Raw genomic sequence first — 22,377 nt, 5'->3', positions numbered from 1 at the left:
AAGTCACTTCCTGTCATCAGCTTCAGTGGAAAAGCTTAGTGAACAGCAATAAGCCCGGATATTGTCAGAAGTCGGACCTGTCAGAGTTATTAGTGCGGGGCAGTGGCATTTGCTGTAACCTGTGTAGTTACTCCAACTTCCACAGGGTGTCTACAGGTGTTAGTATATTATTATTGTATTGTAGCTTCAAGATGCTTCAATAACAGAACGTAAGAATTTGAGTGTCTGTGTAAGTCACCTTTTTTTTTTTTATTACCCTAGCATAACGGATAAATACATATGCATGAGTTATTATGGCTTTGTATTATTATATGGTCCCATGAAGAGGTAGATTTTATGCATGAATGTGGTTGTTATAGTGAGTTGGGTTGATCCATATTAGTAAAATGATCATATTTAGCTTTATTGATCAATTGGTTAATGATTTATAACATCAGAAATACAGACTTTCCTTTCACAGACCATGCTGCTTAATGAAATTCACAAGAATGTTCATGGATATTAAGGCCCCGCAATTTCAAGTTCAAGCCTATTCAATGACTTGTAAGGCTCAATAGAATTTTTTAAGACCTGCAGATATCCTGCTTCCATTTCATTTTTTATAGAGTGCAGGTGATCAGCGGATTTGAGCACACATGCTTAACAGGCATCATACGTAAACAGCTAAAATAAATAAAAAAATAAATAAAAAACATCCTTAGAGGCCCCCATTAATCTCCAGCCCACTGACTCAGCCACTCTTGACACTGCCTCCTCTGCTCCTCACTCTCCTCCTCAAATCTCTCTTTCTTGTTCGCTTTCCTTCTTTCCTCCTCCCTCCTTGCTTTCTCTTTCGCCTCCTCTTCGACCTTCCTCTCCTCCTCCAGTCTGTGCTCCAGCAGAACCTCCACAGTGTCTTTAAGTGTTCGTAATGAGCGCTGCGGGAGCCACTTGGGATCTACAGTAGGAACAAAAGGGTCTTCAGCTGAGACCAGTAGGGGCTGGGGTTGCAGGGGAATGTGGAGCAGGTGGGCATGCAGCATCATGCGATACGGCGAGTCGTCTGCTCCGGAGCTGTAGGTGAAGTCCCCGACGATGGGGTGACCTATTGCACTGCAGTGGACCCTTAACTGATGGGTCCGACCTGTAGGAAAAGCAAAACCTTTTCACAGCAGGAATTATAATATCAAAATTTCTTTAAACCTTCATAAAGAGGATGGTATACTCAATTTAATTATTTAACCAAGTATTTATTATATTATAACTTACATATGCAAATGTCAAAACACATGAAAGCAAATCAAAGCAAAAGACAGATGACATGTCCTTTACTTGGGTTTATACTGTATGCTGATGTTTTTCCCTCTCAGATGAAACACTGTTTAGGGAAAACATAAATGAGAATTGTTATCAGAGTTATTATATTGAGTATTTTTTACTTTTAATTTTTTACTGACGTTTTTATTTTTACTAAACATTTTAGTTTGTGATTTCAGTTCAGCTTCAGATATTTTTACAGATGCATATAAAGATTTATTTTTATGGACTGACTAATACTAAATTAGTTTGAGTGTCATTTTAAGTTATTCAGCTATTATGAGAAAAGTCTTGACTGGTTGAAGCTGAAATATGGAAATATGATTTTTACTTAAGGTCTTATCTTGTAATAATCTGTTTTATTATTACATAACATGAACTATGAATTTGTTGATTTTACCAGCAATTTTGTTTTGCTTTACTTTGTACAGCATTGTTTAATTACTTTATGTTGATGTTGTTTTGTGTCATTACCTGTGAGTGGCTGCAGCAGCACCTTAGTCACAGGGTCTCCATCATACAACCCATACTCCAACACTGTCAGCTCAGTCCGGCAGGGCTTCGGGTTCTCACAACCTGAAGAGAGAAGATGAGCCACAAGAATTACATGTATTTATTTGTGTGTCTTTTATAATGTCTAGTAATGAAAAAGTGCCTGTGGGCAGACCTTAGAATATCTGTAATAGATGTTGAAACAGGCTTATAAATGTACCTTCTGTTCCTTCAACACACATCATGTGTGTTTTGCCCTCGGTGGAGTTTTTCCCAATGGAGAAGTCCAGTGTTTGTGTTTCTTCCTCCACCCAGCCACGTAACTATAGAGCAGAAAAACAGAAACTAATACCATTTCCTAACAATTGTTATTAATTGGGAAAAATCCTCAATTTCAAATATAACTTTGAATAAAGCTAAAAAAAATTTTAAAATAAAGTTTATACAGGGTGGGGAAGCAAAATTTACAATATTTTGAGGCAGGGATTGAAAGACAGTGTATGACCAATTAGTTTATTGAAAGTCAGGAGAATTTATTTGCCACAAGAAAATGTAAATCATAGAAAATGTTTTTATTCTATGTGACCTTCTTTCTCAATAACTGCCTTCACACGCTTCCTGAAACTTGCGCAAGTGTTCCTCAAATATTGGGGTGACAACTTCTCCCATTCTTCTTTAATAGTATCTTCCAGACTTTCTCCTAATAGTTTTGCTCATAGTCATTCTCTTCTTTCCATTATAAACAGTCTTTATGGACACTCCAACTATTTTTGAAATCTCCTTTGGTGTGACGAGTGCATTCAGCAAATCACACACTCTTTGACGTTTGCTTTCCTGATTACTCATCTGGGCAAAAGTTTCTGAAAAGGTATGGATAATAGTGTTAGGTATGATTATGACATCAATATATGTTTGGTTTCAAAACAATTGACGTAGTGCCTGCTGAGAAAAAACAACTAAATGTTCATTGTAAATTTTGCTTCCCCACCCTGTATATAAAAAAAACATGAAAAATATTCACACATTCACACACAAATGGGACAGTCACTGCGAGGAGAGGCGCCAGTGATCAAACCACCAGCTTTCAGGTTTATGGATGACTCTCTACACCCTGAGCTACCGCCACCCTTTAATGTTGTGTAACATGAGCTAAACCACAGGTGTCAAACATGCGGCCCGGGGGCCAAAATCGGCCTGCCAAAGGATCCAATCCGGGATGATGCAATTTTTGAAATGCAAAAATTATACTGAAGATATTATCAATCAAGGATGTTCAAATCATTTTAGGTCAATTCAATCTAAAGTGGGTCAGACCAGTAGAATACTATCATAATAACCTATAAATAATGAAAAAAGCTCATTTTTCTCTTTGTTTTAGTGTATAAATAAATAAATAAATAAATGAATGAATGAATAAATAAATACAATTCTGCCAAAATGTTTACATTTACAGACTAGTATGTGGAATTGTACCAATATTCTGCCTGTTACTGAATGTTTTGTGTATTTGAAAATCCACTGTGATCTGTAAGTTGTGATAAAAATGATAAACTAAGGCATAATATTGTTAAAATTGCACTTTTTTTTCAGGTTGTTCATATTTGTTCATGTTATGTTCAAATACAGTTCCTAGATGTAAACATTTTTATTACAGAATTTTATTTATTTTTCAGAAAACATTGGAGTTGACATTATTTATCAGGTCTTGTCCTATTATTTATATTATTTTACTGGTCCGGCCCACTTTAGATCATATCAGGCTGTATGTGGCCCCTGAACTAAAATGAGTTTGACATCCCTGAGCTAAACTATTGAACTGTTTTTTTTGCTGAAATATATTATTGGCATTTTTAGATGTACATGCACATTTGAGTGATATTGTTTATGATTCTCACCAGAGCGAGGTAGGCTTTGGTGACAGTGCGGTCCTTGAAGCAGCGATAAGCCTGGCCAGCAGCAGCCTTATTGAGGGCAACACAAAGAGCTCCACTGGTGGAAAAATCCAGCTGATGACAGAACCTAGTTGGAGGTGAGAAACAAAACGACAAAATTACTCTCAATTAAAAAAACCATTGAAGTCATCACAAAATCTTACACCAGTCACCAAAGAATTACACACCACTACATTGTCCTTTGAATGAGCAAGAAAACACATAAGAAAAAAAAGATCCTTATTTCCATGCAGCAGGGGGATGTGACAGCCCATCAACTGTTTCATATCAAGACTCATTCATTCATTCTTGGGTTGATGTGAATTTCATTCTGACCTGAATCCATAGTAGGTGCTGGGGTCTGCCAGTTTGGGGAAGTGGTGTCGAAGTTGTGCCTGCACAGTGAGTTTTTCATACCACATCTTGCTGTCAATGCGAATGTCCCAGTGTTTGTCTACCACGATGTAGTCATCACTTTGGTACAGAACCCGAAGGCTCTCCAGACTGGCAGGCTCTGTGGTCATCACCTGTTCTGACATAATTCATGCAGCCCTGTGGAAATAAGGCGATTTTCGTAATATTTCACCTTGAACATTTATTAGGGTGTAGGTTTTGTTGTGTCGAATTCTATTCCCTGCCGAAAACTGCTCCCCCTTCCTAAGTCAGCCATGAAGAGGACAATGTGCACCGAATTCATCCTGTCCCAACTTTTTCTCCTTTCTGACTGTAGGGTATGAAATTAACTGTGAATTATTCAACCTCTTAACACCATCATACCTGTGTAGCAATTAAATAATTAATAAAATTGTAAGACATTGCAGTTTTGTTTTTTTTTTATCTGTTTAATATTAAAGAATGTGCAAACTGTAAGGTATGTAAAACTTTCTAAAGTTAAATCTTAACATAACACACAAAATATAGAACAATATAAACAGATATAGCCGAAAACTACATCACCCGCAGCTGGGGATGCAGTTTTCGGCATGGAGCAGAATTCGGCATCAGATATTGCCAAAAAAACGCATCCCCCATCAGAATTAGCTTGTGAAGCTAAAGGAGTGAAATTACTTTAGCAGCTCACATTTGGAGCTATTCAGGTGTGACTGGGTGAATTTGGTGCACTTTGTCCTCTTTATGGCTGACTTAGGAAGGGGGAGCTGTTTTCGGCAGCTGCTGGCGATGCAGTTTTAGTGATTTATTCTGAACATGCAATGAAATTTAACATATATGCACTTGCAAAACATACATAATAATACAAATATCAAGAATCATAACAATCTTAGTCAGAAGACAAGCACAATAATTTCATTTACATGCCCGAAAAGGGGTGGGAAGAAGTATAACTTACTTAATCCCACCCCCTCTCCCTACAATATTATTAATAATATATGTCCCTCTTCCTTTTACATTACTCTTCTATATTTATATATCTATTCACACACACACACACACACACACATACACACACAAACACACACACTCATTCATCCATATACACATATATATGTTTATAATCACATATAACCTTTTACCAATGCCTTTCTTAGTTGTGGCAGCGAATAAATAAACAAATAACTAACTCAAGGAAGTAAATATAGACATAAACAACAGTGAACATATGGTGACAATTAATAACCCTCTTCCCTATATCTTGTGAAAAACATGTTCTTATAAATGTTTTTGAATTGTCTTATGTTTGAACATTCCTTGTGCTCCTCCCTCAGTCTATTCCATACTTTAACACCACACACAGATATGCTTAAACTTTTCCTAGTAGTGCGCACCATCTGAATTTTGAAATTAAATCTACCCCTTAAATTATAACTCCCTTCCCCCTCAGAGAATAATTTCTGTATGTTTCCTGGTAGTAGATTATTTTTGGCTTTGAATATGATTTGTGTTGTTTGTAGTTCTATGATGTCTTTGAGTTTTAGTAACTTTGACTGTAAAAATAATGCATATGTGTGATCTGTGTAACCTGCCCTGTGAATGATCCTTACTGCTTTCTTTTGTAGAATGATTAGTGGATGGATTGTACTGTTGTAGTTATTGCCCCAAACCTCTGCACAGTAACTTATATATGGAAGAACTATGGAACAGTAGAGAATGAGGAGTGATTTGTGATCCAGAACCTGTTTTGCTTTATTTATTTGTTTGTTTTATTTGCTTTAATATTTTTTTAGATCTTTTTTGGATGGTTTTTATATCGATAATGAAAATATACAGGCTGTAAACAATAACATGACCGATAGTTAGGTATAAACAAATGCAAATGCCTAAAAAGCTTGTTCGGTCTGACAGTTTTTCCCCTTAAAAATACGTTCCTTCATATTAAATTACGCCAACAAACGTGTCCTCTAAATACAAATAGTAATAGTTTGGTTTAGAAGTTGCATGTTTTCGTCTCATTCCGGACTGATCAGCACGTTTGCTCTGCTAGCTACAAATGCTAACTAGCCGGCTGTTAAACTATCTTTTGGAGTCATAATTCTGCGACTGTGTGTGTATCTGTCTGGAATAACTTTACCAACTAATGAGTGATGATTTCTTTCTGTAACATACCATAAGAAAGTGAATATCTCCATGAAATCACACAGATGTAAACAAACCACAAGTGGTACCAGAAGATGCGCGGAAGTTGCTTCTTCTTCTACTGTTTAATAATGTGCAGAATAATGTGTGGTGCACTGTGTAGAGCAATAGCACCATCTACTGGTTCAAAGAATCACAGACTCCCATAGCGTGAAGTGAGTTCATCTTATGATTATTCATTACATGCTTAATTATATCACGAGCTGTGATTAGTGTCATTTGTTCAGAACAGACACATGAATAATATAGACATAAGCATGTGCATTTTTATTATTTTACTTAGGATTTTATTTAGGATGTTATATGAACATTTGAATTATTTGTCCTTTGTTCCGGCTTGAAGTCCAAGGACAGGAGTGAGTATTTAAATGTTATTATGTTGAGTTATTTGATGATGAGAATGGGAGAGGGATTTAAATAAGTTTTTCTACTTCCAACTCCTTTTCCAGTATAGATGAATGATTTTGGAATTTTGAATTTGCATGTATTCTATAAATGTTCGAAATAAACAAACAAACAAACAAAAAAACAAAAAAAAATGATAAAATTTTTTTGTGAGGAACGGTAAAGTTGGAAATATTTGGTTCACAGTTTTGTAGAGGCATTGAAGATCTTAACCCATAAAGACCCAGTGCTACTTGTGTGGCCATTCCCAAATGAAATTTTCTGTATATTTAACCTTTCTTAAGTGATTTATCACCATTTATTGTAATATTTATCCTCTTTGCTTTGCATTTTTTTCAGTGAGAATCATGTATTTTCCTTCATGTAATTCACTGACCATGTAGATCACAGGTGTCAAACATGCGGCCCGGGGGCCAAATCTGGCCCACCAAAGGGTCCAATCTGGCCCATGGGATGAATTACACTGAAGATATTAACAATCAATGGTGTAAAAATCATTTTAATTCAGGTTCCACATACAGAACAATTAAATCTCAATTGGGTCAAACCAGTATAATATTATCATCCCAATAACCTATAAATAATGAAAACTGCAGCTTTTATCTTTGTTTTAGTGAAAAAAAAGTAAAATTACATGAAAATGTTTACATTAATAAACTATCCTTTCGCAAAAAATGTGAATAACCTGAACGAATATGAACAACCTGAAATGTCTTAACAGAAGTAAATGCAATTTTACCAATATTCTGCCTGATACTAAATGTTTTGTGTATTTGTAATTGTAATGTAAGTTGTAATGCACATGTGTAAATGATAAACTGAAGCAAAAATATTGTTAAAATTGCACTTGTTTTTCTTAAGACATTTCAAGTTGTTCATGTTATTCAGATTTTTAAAGAAACATTGTAGATGTAAAAATAATCATTATGTAATTTTACTTTTTTCACTGGTGTTATTTTACTGGTCAGGCCCACTTGAGATCATACTGTGGTGAATGTGGCCCCTGAACTAACATGAGTTTGACACCCCTGATGTAGATGTTTGTAAAAGCTCAGATTAAAGCGGAGGGTTATAATATCAGAAACAGAGAAAACTGAAGAAAAAGTGACATTTTCAGTCAAATCTATCATTAACAGAGCACAAACCCAGTGTGTTCATTCACTGTCATTGATCCAACTCCATGGGTTTTACCGGTAAATCAATGTTGTAGAAGATGACAGTGTTTCCATGGTAACTATGGAACCTATGAAAGTCCAAATGGCTCATATCTGATGACCATGAAAAGATGAATAACTGTATTTTACACCAATTATTTACATGGATTGATAGACTGATTGATTAGTGGATTAGGTATTTAACAGTTTAGATCAGTAGATGATTTTGGTCGATGGTGGATGTTTAGGTCTTTAAGGGTTAAAAACATGAAAAAGAAAAGAATAATTACGTTCCCACCAATGACCAAAGTGAACTGTTAACTCAAAGGAAACAATGAGACCAGAATCAAAGAAGTCAATGAACTGGACTGCTGTAATCACATTTGAAACAAAAGCCGATATTTAATTTTACAACAGAAACATTTCTCAAGATAAGACAAGGTAATGTATTAAATGGATGGGGATTTAAACCCTCATTATTATACATGCTGGTTAACTGATAGTTTAATCCTTAACCTTCTAAGACCCAGCTAGGGGTTTTCTGTCCACATTTGTCCACAAGATTTTCACAACTTTATAAAAAAAAAAGAAGAAAAGAAAACTGTCCACCACAAAGGACATGCCATAAAAAATTTAAAAACTATATTTGAAAAAACTGTTGCATCGTTATGTTTCCAATATAGGCACTTATTTAATAAAAAACAAAAAAAAACTTGTACTTTACTGATATTCCCTGGGTCTCAGGAGGTTAAAGACCTAGAGGCATTCTTGTGATGACGTCCATATACATTTCCGTCTACAATGAAACTTTCCTAAGTGATTTATCATAAGTGAGCCACACCAGTAAAATAATAACAGTGAAAAAAGTAAAATTAAGCTACTGCGTGTAATATACCAAGTTTTCCTAATCTGTTTACTATTGGTTATTTACATTATTAGGACTTGTAATGGCAAAATTACTTATATCCATATGTATTCATATATATTTTCATATATTTCATATATCATATAGGCTTCTAACTGTGTTTCAGATATATTCATGTCACTGTGTATTATAGAGCATTTTTGACCTCTTTTGTGTTGTGTCCAGAGTAGATGGCCAAACCAACATTTCTCACAGGGGTCTTATCTCTAAGTTCCTGACACTAACCAAAACACTTTCGACACATCATAATTTTCTCATGGGAGACAGAAGACCACATTGTGATTTGTATTTTTGGGTTCAGACCATCTCAGTCTTTTGTCTGAGTGGTATCTCTTTCTATGGAGCTCCAAATAAAGGGATTTCTTTGACACTGAACATTTGAACTTATCCTTCTTTATTGAAGACGAATTAGTAGAGTAATATTTTTTCCATAACAGACTCTAAACAGGTGTATCTTTATCATTAAAGAAGCAAAAGTGATGACTTATGTTGTATAAATGAGAGATCGGGGTGGGATTTAATAAGTTTTCTTCTTCCCACTCCTTTTTGAGCTTATTGAATTTATTTTGTTATTACTAGTGTACCCAGCAGTTGCTATATTGTCTTGATCATTTCTATTTATTAATGTATTTGGTCTGATATTAGTTCCGTGTACACAAATGTTTATTTTTTTCTTCTGCTCAAAACAAATAAATGAATGCATAGATGAAATGAATGAATGAATGAATGAATGAATATTATAAATGCATGATTGTATGTTGGAGCCACTTATATTATTTATTAACTCTTTCCCCGCCAGAGCATTTTCCAGTGAGTTGGTAGCCAGCGCCAGCCGTTTTGGTCATTTTCACTAATTTTGGAGGCTCACTGAAAATGTTGTGTTTGGAGTATGTGAAACACTGAATATATCAAAAGAAAGAACAGAACTTCAACTTTTAAACACAAAAAACGATTTTATTCTATCTTTATTTGTTCGTGAGATATGAACATTTGAATATTGGTCATTTTCAGGAAAAAACTGAATTGTGAGCAAAAAGCTGAGAAAATTGCATTTTTTTCAAAGATATTGATTTTCAAGATAAAACTGATTTCCTATTTACATTGTTGACTCTTTCTCATTTACCAACAGTAACACTGTCTTCAAAATCACAAAATAAAATAATAACAGCAATAATAGTAAGAAACAGCTCTAAGATATCCCATCATTCCACAAAATGTTAGTGGAATCCACACCAAACTTTAGACCAAACATCTTCTAAAGCACCAGGTTCCTTCTAAACTTATCACATTTACATACAGCAGTTATGAGTTTTTCTCATATTAATTTAGTTTTTTTGATATAAACACTTCCATGTTCCTAATTTTCAAGAAAAAAAGAAACAAATTCACTAAATACTGTAGATTTCTGGCCTTTCCTTGGCTGCACCAGGTCCTCCTGTTGGACCACCTGCTGTGTTTGATCTGGAAATAATTATATGGACATCTAGTTATTTATCTATGTATGAATATATGTATTTATTTATTTCCTACTAAAGCCAAATCCAACAGTGTCTTCCCTGTGTCCTGCTGACATTCTACAGCTGAATCTGTTCTGTGTCCACAGTCTGAATCTGAACTCACTCTAACAGATGAACACTAGCTGTCCTTTGTCTTGTCCCATGTGTGTGTGTCTGTCTTCTCCTTGAATGTCCTCTAGAAATGTCTCTTTTCTCTTCCTCCTGTCTGTCATTTTCTCCGTGTCGCTCTGCCCCCCCCCCCCCCCGCGCACCTCCGTGCCGGACCTGAGCCGCTCCGTGTTTCCCGTGTCGGTCTCCCTCACCTTCTATTTCTCCGTTCCTGTCTCTAAATCAGGCATGTCCAAAGTCCGGCCCGGGGGCCAATCACGGCCCGCGGTCAGATTTAATACGGCCCACAGCTTGGGTTTTATATTATATTATTTATGGCCCGCTTGGACTGTTGATCCGAGTCCATGAATCATAAAAGGTTCCAAATGCAGTTTCTCCTTTCACCTCATGGTGGCAGCACCACTCTAACTCTATCTGGCTCTGTGACTTTGCCGTGAACCCTTTTCGCTCATTTCTAACCATGGCGCCTGTAAATAAAAAAAGGAAAGTTGACAGTGAGGGCCGCCGCTTCCAGGAGAGATGGGAATTGCAATTTTTTTTCACTGAAAATCGAGGTGATTGTGTTTGCCTAATTTGTCGAGAGCTTGTTGTCTTGTTTAAGGAATTCAATGTAAAGACACACTAGCAGACAAAACATGCTAACGCATAGGACAAGCTAGCAGGGAGTGAGCGTTCTGAAAAAGTGAAGCAGATTCAAGCTGCTTTAAACTCACAACAGTGACTCTTCATGTGAATCTGTGAGGTCAATGAATTCGCCACCAAAGCAGGCTACCAAGTTGCCAGGTTAGTTGCCTCTAACTGCTGGTGTTATGTACTTGTAGATGTGACACAAATATTACTTTCTGAATGATTTTGTGAAAGACAAGAGTAAGAGTCATATGTTTTCATCTTAAACGTTAACAGACTTTACATTACTGAGTAATATATGAGTAATGATTACTCATATAAGTCATGTTTAAAATGAATGTGGGGTTAAGATTTTTATCAACTTTTTGGAAGTTTAAGATACTCTATACAGTTTGTTCTATGTAATCTGACTCCAGATGTGAAAGGAAGGCAGAATTGTTTTTTTTTTTTTTTTTTTTTTTTTTTAAATTTGTTCACACCTGAGTGGCGTAGATCTGGTTACATTGCCATTAAAAAAAATTATATTGTGACAATGAAAAATAAAATTATTGTAGAACAGCTCATTTATATGTAATTTTTACTGTTTAAAAAATGTCTGAAGGGACCACTGGCCCCTGGCAATGTCCACATTATCAGATCTGGCCCTCTTTAAAAAAAGTTTGGACACCCCTGCTCTAAATGGTTCTTCTGTGGCTCCATCATATATTGAACTGTCAGACTCTGTCTCCATAATCATCTTTAAGGCTTTTGAAACTGCGCGCGGTTCCTGCACAGTCTGCATTTCCTCATTCAGTGACTGCCGCTGGATGCGTTGCCATGGGATACGGAGACTCCAGTGAGAAAACGTTAAACCCGGTCTGTCATTTTTCCGAAAAACCTGCTTAATTGTTTGTTTTTGGACTAAGGAAAGTAATTCACACGATCCGCAACACCTCCAACAACAGCATAATAGTGAAAACACGGATTGACGGAAAATCTCGTCATTGGCGGAGAAAGAGTTAATATTTTGGATAATGGTAAATCAAAATAAGGCAAATGGTCATATTGATTAATGAATTATGATTGATTTCATATTGTTTTCTGCTGCTCACGCCCTCCTCCTGATCGGACCGTCCTCCTCCTGTGATTAGGGAGAGAGGACAGCTGGTTCAGGCCTTTTGTCTGACTGTCATGAGGAAGGAGTGAGGAGTGAGACAGTTTATCTACCACTAAATATATTATATCTGCTTAAGAAGTTTTTTGTTTGACTATTATGAAGTTGAAGTCAACCACGGAGAATATTTTTGTTGGTGAAAATAAATTTTGATCATTTTTGAATATAGAAATATCTCCGCGAGTGCTTATGAAGGAATTTAATGAGTCATAGACCTCCTCCTCAGACTACTCTGCTATTTTTTTTTTTATTTTTTACCCTTTTTCTTTTTGAATGCAAGAGTAGCCGTATCATTGTATCTACAGCTCATCTGAGGACACATCCTTTGTCCATGCTTCATAACCCACTGTGACCCCTGTGGAGTTCTCCTGTGACCACACACTTCCATCACTAATAGTACTACACTTATACCAGGCTTTATACCACACCCACGTGGCTACACTCTGGTCTCCTCACGCAAACTTTGTATAAATTTAACCTGCAGTGCTGGCATTCTTCAGTTTGACACAGGGGATGACTTTCATTGCATTTGTTTCATCTGTTTCTGCACCGTCAGTAAATACTGTTCCAGGTCACTCACCCATTACTGGTGACATCTATAATCCCTCACCTCAGTTTCACCTTGACATTTTTACCCGAGTGCATGAGTGTTTTACTCAGCACGTATTATTCCTGTCAGCTACAGCACAGAACCCAGAGCTTTGTTTTTATTTTGCATTCTTATTTTAATTTGTGTTTCTTATTAGATTAACTTCAAAAATTGCTGGACTCCATTCAGATATTGATTTTTTTTTTGTCCTGTTGGTTTATTTTATCCATCATTTACTCCTTGGTTTGTGTTTGATCATTTGGCGATGATCTTCTAACTTTATCATATCAGTGACAATAGTTCAGGAACAACCTATAGTCAGCTATTAAAAATATATGTGATCTACCCAAGTATTTAAGTGTATTTTTCAGGTTTTAAAAGCAGTATTTTCTCCTCTTTCTGTGTCTGTCTGTCCCTGACAACTCAACAACAAAGACAAATAAGTGTGAAGCTATTTCCTCATTTCTCTGAGCATGTATTCTCATGGTCCCAGAGATAATAACACTGGTCTACAGTTATTTAGAAATGCTTCAGAGATGAAAGTGGCAAAATTTTACAGACTTTAATAAGAATAATTGGTAAACAACTGACGAAAGTGCTAGCTGGCTGATATGTTTAATCTATATGATAAAGTGCTTTTACATGTATATAGGTTTTTGTACATTTACACAATAGATTTATAAATATTCCACTAGTTTAACCAGAAAAGTGAATGTGTTTTTATTTGTAGACAGTGTTTAATTTTCAAAAATTCCTCATTTTGACCCAAAATTGTATCTTAAACTACAGCCAAGCAGCCTTTTTTAACTTAATATTTCTTTATTTGAGTGCCAAACTTGGTAAACTTTCACTACTTTTATTCTGGAGTCTTTTTACTCATAGACCAGTGTAATAAATAAACAGATGATGGTTTAGAACAAACTGTGCTGAAGTTAAATCAAGTCCAGACTCTCCTTGTAATCCTTGAACACAGTCAGGTTGGACCGTGTCAGCTAAGAAGATCAAGAATTATATCATTGTCATTTCATAAGCTCATCTAGCCCCAGCATCTGTACGTGTTAGTGCACATGTGTAAGTGTGAAAGGAGTCCCTACAGCGCCCCAGCACCCTGTCTGTACTGTTGTATTTCTGGTAATTGTTGTATAATATCTGAGAGCATCTCAGAGCTGATTGGTAGATTCCTATGTTTACCTGTGTATACTAACCTCTCTCTCTCTTTCTCTCTCTCTCTCTCTCACACTCACACACACACTCAACCCATCACTCATGCATGTGACACTACGTAGTTGCACTGGTAATCGCAAACTTTTCGGTCAGATGACGATGAGAGCGGAGAAAAGCAGATGAGACTCTAACGGATCTGGAAAACACCATGAAGATCCATTATTTGCTGTGGACATGAATGATGAATGTTGTGTTTTTGTGACTGATCAGCTTTATTTTTAAGTATTCCATCATGATCCAAACCATATTTCAAGAGGAGCCTCATACTTAACCTCAGACTCCACCTGGACTTTAACATCTCCCTGGATTTAGTAGTTCTGTGTCCTGATCCTGTTCTACTTTGGATTTGATCTTTGTACTCTTTAGGAACCAAACTGATACATTTTTCTTTAGTTCAAGCTTTGACTCAAACTACTCTTTCCTCCAAAGGTGAGTGGACAGAAGAGACTGTGTTGAATCTTTCCTGTGTTTTTTTTATTTTATCTTCATTCTGTGCACCATGCCTAAGTCATATCTCCAGGCTCGCTGCGATGAGCCTATCATGACGTCGGACTGGGGTGTTCCTCTGCTGCTGGCTCTCCTGTTGCTGGCGCTGATCTACGCCTTCATATACCTGCCCTCCACAGCCCAGAGAGCCCTGCTGGAGCAGACGCTTCGCAGCAACAACACCACCGCCATGACCACACCTGGCAAAGAGGAATGAACCGACAAGATGAATAAACTGAGGAAACATGACGGAGGGATTCATGTGTGACACGCAGACATGTTTCACAAACATCCTCTGCAGATTCTGTGCATTTATTTGCACTCATGTTGGACAGCGTCACTAAATGAAGCCGAATAAGTCATATCACATTAATGCCTGTAAATGCAAAATCACCACTACTGTATCTATACTGTATTCTCATCTTTATGTGGAATGATTTGTTTAAAATGATATGTATATACTTTTTTTTTTCTGTTAAATTAATGGACTTCTTATTAGAGTTGAATTGTTTTTGTTCTGACAAATATTTAAGTTTGGTATTTTGTCAATTTTACATTTTTGAATGAACATAACTGGTAAATACCTTATTTTAACCCTTTCATGCATGAATTATGAGAACCTTCATCAACATTTTTTGCCTAGAGTGTTTTTATTCCTCCATAGGCATGACAAAAAAAAACAATGTGATCGAGTTTTTTTTTTTTTTTTTTTCATGTAGTTACAAAAATGTCCACTCAGCTACACCATGCATTTAATTTTTGAAGCAAAGAAAGATATAATTAAAACCCAATAGGGTCAAAGCACAGTGATGTCCCGTCAGAGAGTGAACATTAATTGATTGCCATTCCAACATTTATGTCAGTATAAAGTAACTCCTTGTTTTGTATAATCCCTTACGGTCCAACTAAAGCAAAAACAAATTTAAAAGGAAAAACGTGGGTGATTTAGTAACACTAATCTGTCAGACTGTCTCTAAAATGTCCCATCAGAGAGATTTCGAACACCGTGTTTTGACCCAATAGCAGAAAGTGAAATGAAAAGAATGAAATTCAAACATTGCTAACTGCTGCTAATGTGATGTTTTTTTCCCCCACATTTTAGCATATTCTAATACTAGTTATTACTCACTTCATGGAGGTAATATACAAAAAAAAAATTTGTTTAAAAAAAAAAAGAAAAAAAAAAAAGGTAATTACAGTCTAACAATTAACAAATGATTTACACTAAAATATGTTACTGCAGATCAGGTTTATCTAGAACAGCAAGGTTATAATAATAGTATGAATTGTAGTGTATGGGATGATGCATAAGCAGCTGATATGGAACTAAAACAACAACAAAACCCATGAATATACAAGAGAACAGCTGCAGAATAACTGTCCACTGTAGTGACCGCGATGCATGAAAGGGTTAATAACACACTTCATCCCTAGATATTAAAACAAAACATAAAAATCTTCAGTAAATGTAAAATTAGGGTGATATGTTCGAAGTCCCATTATAACATTTTGTTTTTGTGGTTTTTTTAAACATTAAGATCTTATCAGTCATCGTTGTAATTGATGTATAAGCGCCAATACCTGTTGTGTTACTATTATTATTTATTACATTTTAATGCCCTCAGAAACCAATTAGAAAACAGATGAATGTCTAAATGAATCATCTATGGACCTTTTTTTGGCTCATGGTAAATGGAAAAATGATGTGTTTGTATTCTACATTAAACATCTGTTGGGAAAACAATCACATCATGTATTTGGTAAGGTTGGGACATTTTTAAAAATGCATTAAAAACTAAAATAAGGTATTTGATTTATTAATTAGTTTGACCATTCATTTAACTGATGAAAGAAAATGGTTGTAGTTTGTAAATACATGCACATTTAGATCTTAATGCTCATATTCACCTCAGTGTTACATGACCTTTACTTTACTGTTGAATCATTTGGGAACTGAAGACAGTAGTTGTTGCACTTGCGAATTTTTTGTGCATTTTTGATGTTTACAAGACTCTATCTGTGCAAAACAAAATAACCACTGACTGAAGGGAAAATATGTCAATACTCTTTTTATGTTCAATCGTCATCCTGTTACTTGATACCTATTAAACTGCTACTCATTAAATGTGACAGAACAGTGTTACTTTTTACATTCTATACACACACAAGGCTTAGTGAGTGTGCTGTAGTCATCAAAATCTAAATTTCTTCATATCTATATTAACCCTCCGGTATCCCGTCCAGCGAGGCCCTTACTAAGCATCAAGTGTGCCTTTTTGGCACACTTGTGGAATAATGTCAAAAAAAATGTTATACAGTTTGTTTTTAATTCTTTTACACTTTTTTTCTATTTCATCAACTTGAGCTGTAAATAAAAATACCAAATACTCAATAATTGTCACATTTTTACCCCTTTAAATGCCGTGTTTGTAATGTAAACAAACCATTTTTTTAAATGCAAAAAAATACAAAAAATTAATTTTTTTTCCATATACTACATAAAAAGTGGATCACATATTATTTGATTTTTGCAGCCTGGCATATGTCAATGATTAACTCCAACATTGGTTAATTTGCATTATTATTTTTGGTGCTAGGTCAAATGTTCAAAAATACTAGCATCTGTCACCAAGTGTGCGTAAAATGCACACCTATAAATCAAACTATTAGATATTATATATTGATTTATTTTTCTGCTCTAATTTGATTTTATTTTTGTAAATCAAGGTCAACCCTAATCATACATATCAAATAATCATTCATTTTAGATTTTTTTAGCCCTTTAAATGATCTCTTTTCATCATGATGTCACTACATTTTTTATGCAAAAAACACAAAATATGTTTTGTTTTATTTTTTTCAAAATACAACATAAAAATTGGATTACATATTATTTGATTTTTGCAGCCTGGCATATGACAATGATTAACAGCAACATTAACAACGTTAATAGATTAATTCAGACCCTCACCTCTCAAATGAAGCCCAGATATCAGTAAAAGCAGGATTTATGCTGTAATGGCTTACAGATAAAAAAAAACAAAACAAAAAAAAAACAGTGGTTATAATGGAAGAAATAGTGCATTTTAGGCACACTTGGGAGACAGATGCTAGTCTTGAAATTTTCTTTTGTTTACAATGTGCACATTTTAGTTTGTGGCCAGAATTTTAAAGATCATGCTCAAATGAACAACTTTTGAATTCTAACCTTATTTAAATTGTGAAAAATAATATGAAGTTTTTTAACACGAAGTGCAAAGTGTGCCTAAAAAGTACACCCGGATACCAGAGGGTTAAATCTACTGATTATATTTTTTACCACACTGGAAGAAAAATCCAAGGCATTCTCTTTAAACATTAAAATGCCTTTATTGCCATGGCATGGTCATATCAAATGTTTGACTTCCTGATGAAGGCTTGAAGCTGAAACACGTTGAAGTGTTTTTTAGGTCTAGATATGACCATGCCGTGGTAATAAAAGCATTTTAATGTTTAAAGAGAGTGCCTTGGATTTTTCTTCCAGTGTGGTAAATACTTTTTGAATCCCTTTTTCCAAAGAGCACCTCTTTTTTGGTCCGAGAAGCATTCCTTCCCAAACATTTTTTGAACTGATTATATGTTTTCACTTAAATGAAGGTTCAAGCAAAATAAAATGTCACAGATTTACATTTTTATGGCATTTGAGAAAATTTTGCAAACTTTTGGGACATTTGCAGTTGGTAAAATTGTTTGAACACATATTAAAGGAACTATATATTATATAGTTCCTTTATATTTCTGCTTTAGAATATAAACAAATTAAAAATAAACCAAGTGGTGCCAGTCACAACAAACCCCACCCCTTGCACATATTTTGCCCATTATAAGTAAATGGGAAGATTTTAAAAATTCACACAAAATTTGAACTTTGACCTACTGTTCCTAAAATCTAATGAGATCCATTCTGGGTCACTGGCAGTTTATAAAGTCAATTTGATATGAATTCAACCAATAATTTTGCTGCTACCAACATGTGAAATTTTGCCCATTTTAATCCTTTCATGCATAATGGTCACTCCAGTGGACAGCTATTCAACAGCTGTTCTCTTGTATATTCATGGATTTTGTTGTTCTTTTTTTTTTTTTTTTTTTGCACATATCTTTATTAAAGTTTTAAGACAATACATATCTTTTCTGGCATGAATTGGTAACATTATGTAGCATAAACCCCCAGAATCACAAGCCCTCCCCATAGTTTTCACACAATTTATCAGAAAATTCATGTTTCTGTGCGTCAAAAATTAAACGTGTGGTGTCCAGCTGGGTGGACATTTTTGCAACTTCATGAAAAATACGCTCATAAGAAATTTTTTTCATTATTATTATTATTATTTTTATTTTTATTTTTATTTTTTTTTAAATTATTATTATTTTTATTTTATTTATTTTATTTTTGTATTTATTTTTCAGAGGAAAATTTTCAATCACATTGTTTTTTCATGCCTAAAGAGGAATAAAAACACTCAGGAAAAAAATTTGATTAAGGTTCTCATAATTCGTGCATGAAAGGGTTAAGCAAACTAGCTTGTTGACCCGTAGGGATCCACGGGTTCTAGATGAGGCAGTTTATAAACTGTTGTGTATTTGTGCATGCTGTACCGCATTTGTCTAGCAATCACTGCCAAAGCGTTGTGAGTACAGCAACATATTCCAAAATTCCTAATATCTCCCAAAATACTGGTCCTATCAACTTGCCATTTTCACAAGTCTGTTCCTTGACCAAAAATACAAGTATGACAAATCGCAGCAGTCAGCTCTGTATGAATTTTGTGTGATTTGATGTATGATGTATGTGTGCACACATACATGCACGCACGTACACAGAGGTCACTTGGTTTTTATAATATAGATGGGGAAAAAAAAGATTAAAAAGATTCATAAAAAATGGAAACTCGGATGTACTTTTCCCAAAATGTAATGACATCTATTCTGGGTCACTGGCAATCTATAAACCAAATGTGATATGAATTCACCAATAATTTTGCTGTTATAGAATGTTAACAAACAAACAAGTATTCGGGGGGCAGGGTAATAATCAGAATATGTGTTAAGAATAAACAAAATTCCTCTGTTATGCCAAAGACACCACTGGTTTGGATTGCAGTTACACACTGAACGTATTCACATCAACAGGGAGAAGGATTTATGTGACCACTAGAGGGAGTAGTGAGTCATTCTGCCAGACTGCTGTGACACTGAAAACTGATGCCAGCTTCCACAGCCCAAAAAAGTGACTCAATTATTAAAAGAAAGTAGAAGCATTGCTATTGTTTTCCTAATTGGACACAGCTCTAAAGAAAAAGAGTGGAGTTTGATGCTAAAGTCAGTGTTTCTTCTACACAGGTGAGTTTGATTATGAAGCTTATGAAGGTATAAAATTATTATGTGATGCATTTTTATTTGTTTAGTTATCGTTCGTTGAGTTCTGACCTCATTTGGACATTTCAAAATGGATCTTTAATGCAGCTATTGACAACACAACCAATGCTAAAAAAAACAGAGATGATTCATAGTTTTACTGTGGCTCTTTGTCTAAAAACAGAATGAACAGAGCTATAATGTCAACTATCAGCTGACACGGCACATGACGATAGTAAGAGATGGTGTTATGTTGATCTTGGTGATACACTGCAAATTATTTGGTTCTTACCAAGATAAAAAAAAAGTGTTAGATAATTTATCTTGTTTTAAGAGTTAATTTCTTATTTTATTTCTTTTTTTATTTGGGGCAGCTGTGGCTCAGGTGGTAGAGTGGGTCGTCCAATAACTGAAGGGTTGGCAGTTCAAATCCCGCTCTGTACTAGTCAGTCTGTTGTGTCCTTGGGCAAGACACTTCACCCTCCCTGCCTCCAGTGCCACCCACACTGGTGTATGAGTAGTGGTCAGAGGGGGCTGTAGGTGCAAATTGGCAGCCACACTTTTGTCAGTCTGCTCCTCAGCAGCTGTGGCTACAGGTGTAGTTTACCACCACCAGAGGGAGAATGTGAGAGCGAATGAATAATGGATCAATAATGTAAAGCGCTTTGGGTGTCTAGAAAAGCGCTATATAAATCCAATCCATTATTATTATTATTATTATTATTATTATTATTATTATTATTATTATTATTATTATTATTATTATTTAGTATTCAAACATCTGTAGACATGCTTATTTCTAGATTTAACAATCTAATTCAAGAAATCTTATCAAGTGGAATTATCTCTCTGCACAGACAGATATTTCACTTATTTTGAGTGCCTTTTTTCCTCATATTTAATGTTTTTACCAGGGGTGTGTATTGGCAAGAATCTGGAGATACAAAACAAATCACAATACTAGGATCACGATACATCATGATACTGTTAAAAAGGCAATTTTTAAAAAAATGATTATTTCCTTGAAGAATTGAATTACACCAGAAATATGCACAAATATTAAACATATTTTTATTTGATCACAACAGGATCTAATGCTATATCACAAAAATTTCCTGTGTTCAAACTTAAATTATGTTTTACAGACATTACAGTTTAAGATCCTGCTCAAATGTTCATATCCTATTAGTTGATAACTAACATCATAACATTTTTGTGCAACCCCAACAAAGGAACTGACATTATTTAATAAAAGTGTGTTAAATTATAATAATAAATCAAATATAAACAAAAAAGAAAAACAAAAAAACAAAAATGAACTTCCACTATATCTGCATTTGAATAAATACCTAAAAATATCAATACAGTACTTTTTAATACCGATACAGTATTGTGAAATGAAATATCGCAATATATTGCAGAACCAATATTTTCTAACACCCGTAGTTTTTACCTTATTTAAGACACCCCTTTTTTTTTGCAGTGTAGCGTAATAAAGATGAGTATGAACTGTAATCTTTTTATTTTATTCAGTGAGTGATACAGTGTGTGCATACAAAACATTGATCCGTTGGCAACCATGGATGTCTTCATTTACATGACATCCACATGTTAAAGTACAAATACTGCATATAAACCCTGTTATAGGTCAGTTACTGGAAAACTACACTGCAAAAATTAAAATCTTACCAAGTATGTTTTTCTCATTTCTTGTCAAAATATCTCATCACACTTAAAATAAGACAATCACCTAAAGAGTAACTTTTCAGTGAGATATAAGAACTTATTTATACACAATAGCTCTGGAAAATTTTATTTCAAGAAATTTCTCACTGAAAAGTTACTCTTAAAGTGATTATGTCTTATTTTAACCTTTTCATTCATGAATTATGAGAACTTTAGTAAAGATTTTTTTCTTGTGTGTTTTTATTCCTCCTCACACATGAAAAAAACCCACAACAATACAATCTTTTTTTTTTTTTCATGGAGTTACAAAAATGTCCATGCATTTAATTTTTGAAATAAAGAAACATGTGTTTAAAACCCAATATCAGAAAGTACAGAAGAGGATTAGGGCCACTGGAAAAAAATACAACTAGAAGCACTCGGAGAGCGCAGACCTCCGCCAAGGCTGATCAGCGGCCCCCCCCCCGTGGGCCCCCCCCACCCCCGATCACCACCAAAATTTGATCATTTCTTCCTTATCCCATTTCCAACAAACCCTGAAAATTTCATCAAAATCTGTCCATAACTTTTTGAGTTATGTTGCACACTAACGGACAGACAAACAAACCCTGGCAAAAACATAACCTCCTTGGCGGAGGTAATAAATTAAAATAAGGAACAATATATATTTTTTATTATTATTATGAGAAAAAAGTCAGGATTCTGAAATTAAAGTCAGAATTCTGAGAAAAAAGTCAGAATTCTGAGTTTAAAGTCAGAATTCTGAGATTAAAGTCCAGTTGTCCTAATCCCGTT

The 22,377-nt window shown here is 34.9% G+C and overlaps 1 protein-coding gene across 1 annotated transcript; it reads right to left on the bottom strand.

Moving 5' to 3' along the window:
- Positions 1-183: 183 nt before the first annotated feature.
- rpusd1 (RNA pseudouridine synthase domain containing 1) lies at positions 184-6,373 on the bottom strand. The gene is made up of 6 exons (XM_030142385.1): positions 6,282-6,373; positions 4,056-4,271; positions 3,684-3,807; positions 2,009-2,111; positions 1,771-1,872; positions 184-1,123 (listed from the first exon to the last, which is right to left on the bottom strand). Exons 2-6 carry the CDS (start codon positions 4,256-4,258, stop codon positions 711-713), a joined length of 945 nt encoding a protein of 314 aa, XP_029998245.1. The 5' UTR covers positions 4,259-4,271; positions 6,282-6,373; the 3' UTR covers positions 184-710.
- Positions 6,374-22,377: the final 16,004 nt, after the last annotated feature.

Source organism: Sphaeramia orbicularis, chromosome 8, assembly GCF_902148855.1.
Source record: "Sphaeramia orbicularis chromosome 8, fSphaOr1.1, whole genome shotgun sequence".
In the NCBI taxonomy this organism is placed as follows: domain Eukaryota; kingdom Metazoa; phylum Chordata; class Actinopteri; order Kurtiformes; family Apogonidae; genus Sphaeramia; species Sphaeramia orbicularis.
Note: the sequence above shows the minus strand (reverse complement) of the source record. Positions and strands in the feature narration are given on the sequence as shown.

Coding starts and splice junctions, on each gene's coding strand:
- rpusd1 (XM_030142385.1), bottom strand. CDS start 4,258: ATGTCAGAACAGGTGATGACCACAGAGCCTGCCAGTCTGGAGAGCCTT. Junction 3,808..4,055: donor AGCACCTACTATGGATTCAG/GTCAGAATGAAA, acceptor ACCTCCAACTAG/GTTCTGTCATCAGCTGGATT. Junction 2,112..3,683: donor CCAAAGCCTACCTCGCTCTG/GTGAGAATCATA, acceptor TCTGCTCTATAG/TTACGTGGCTGGGTGGAGGA.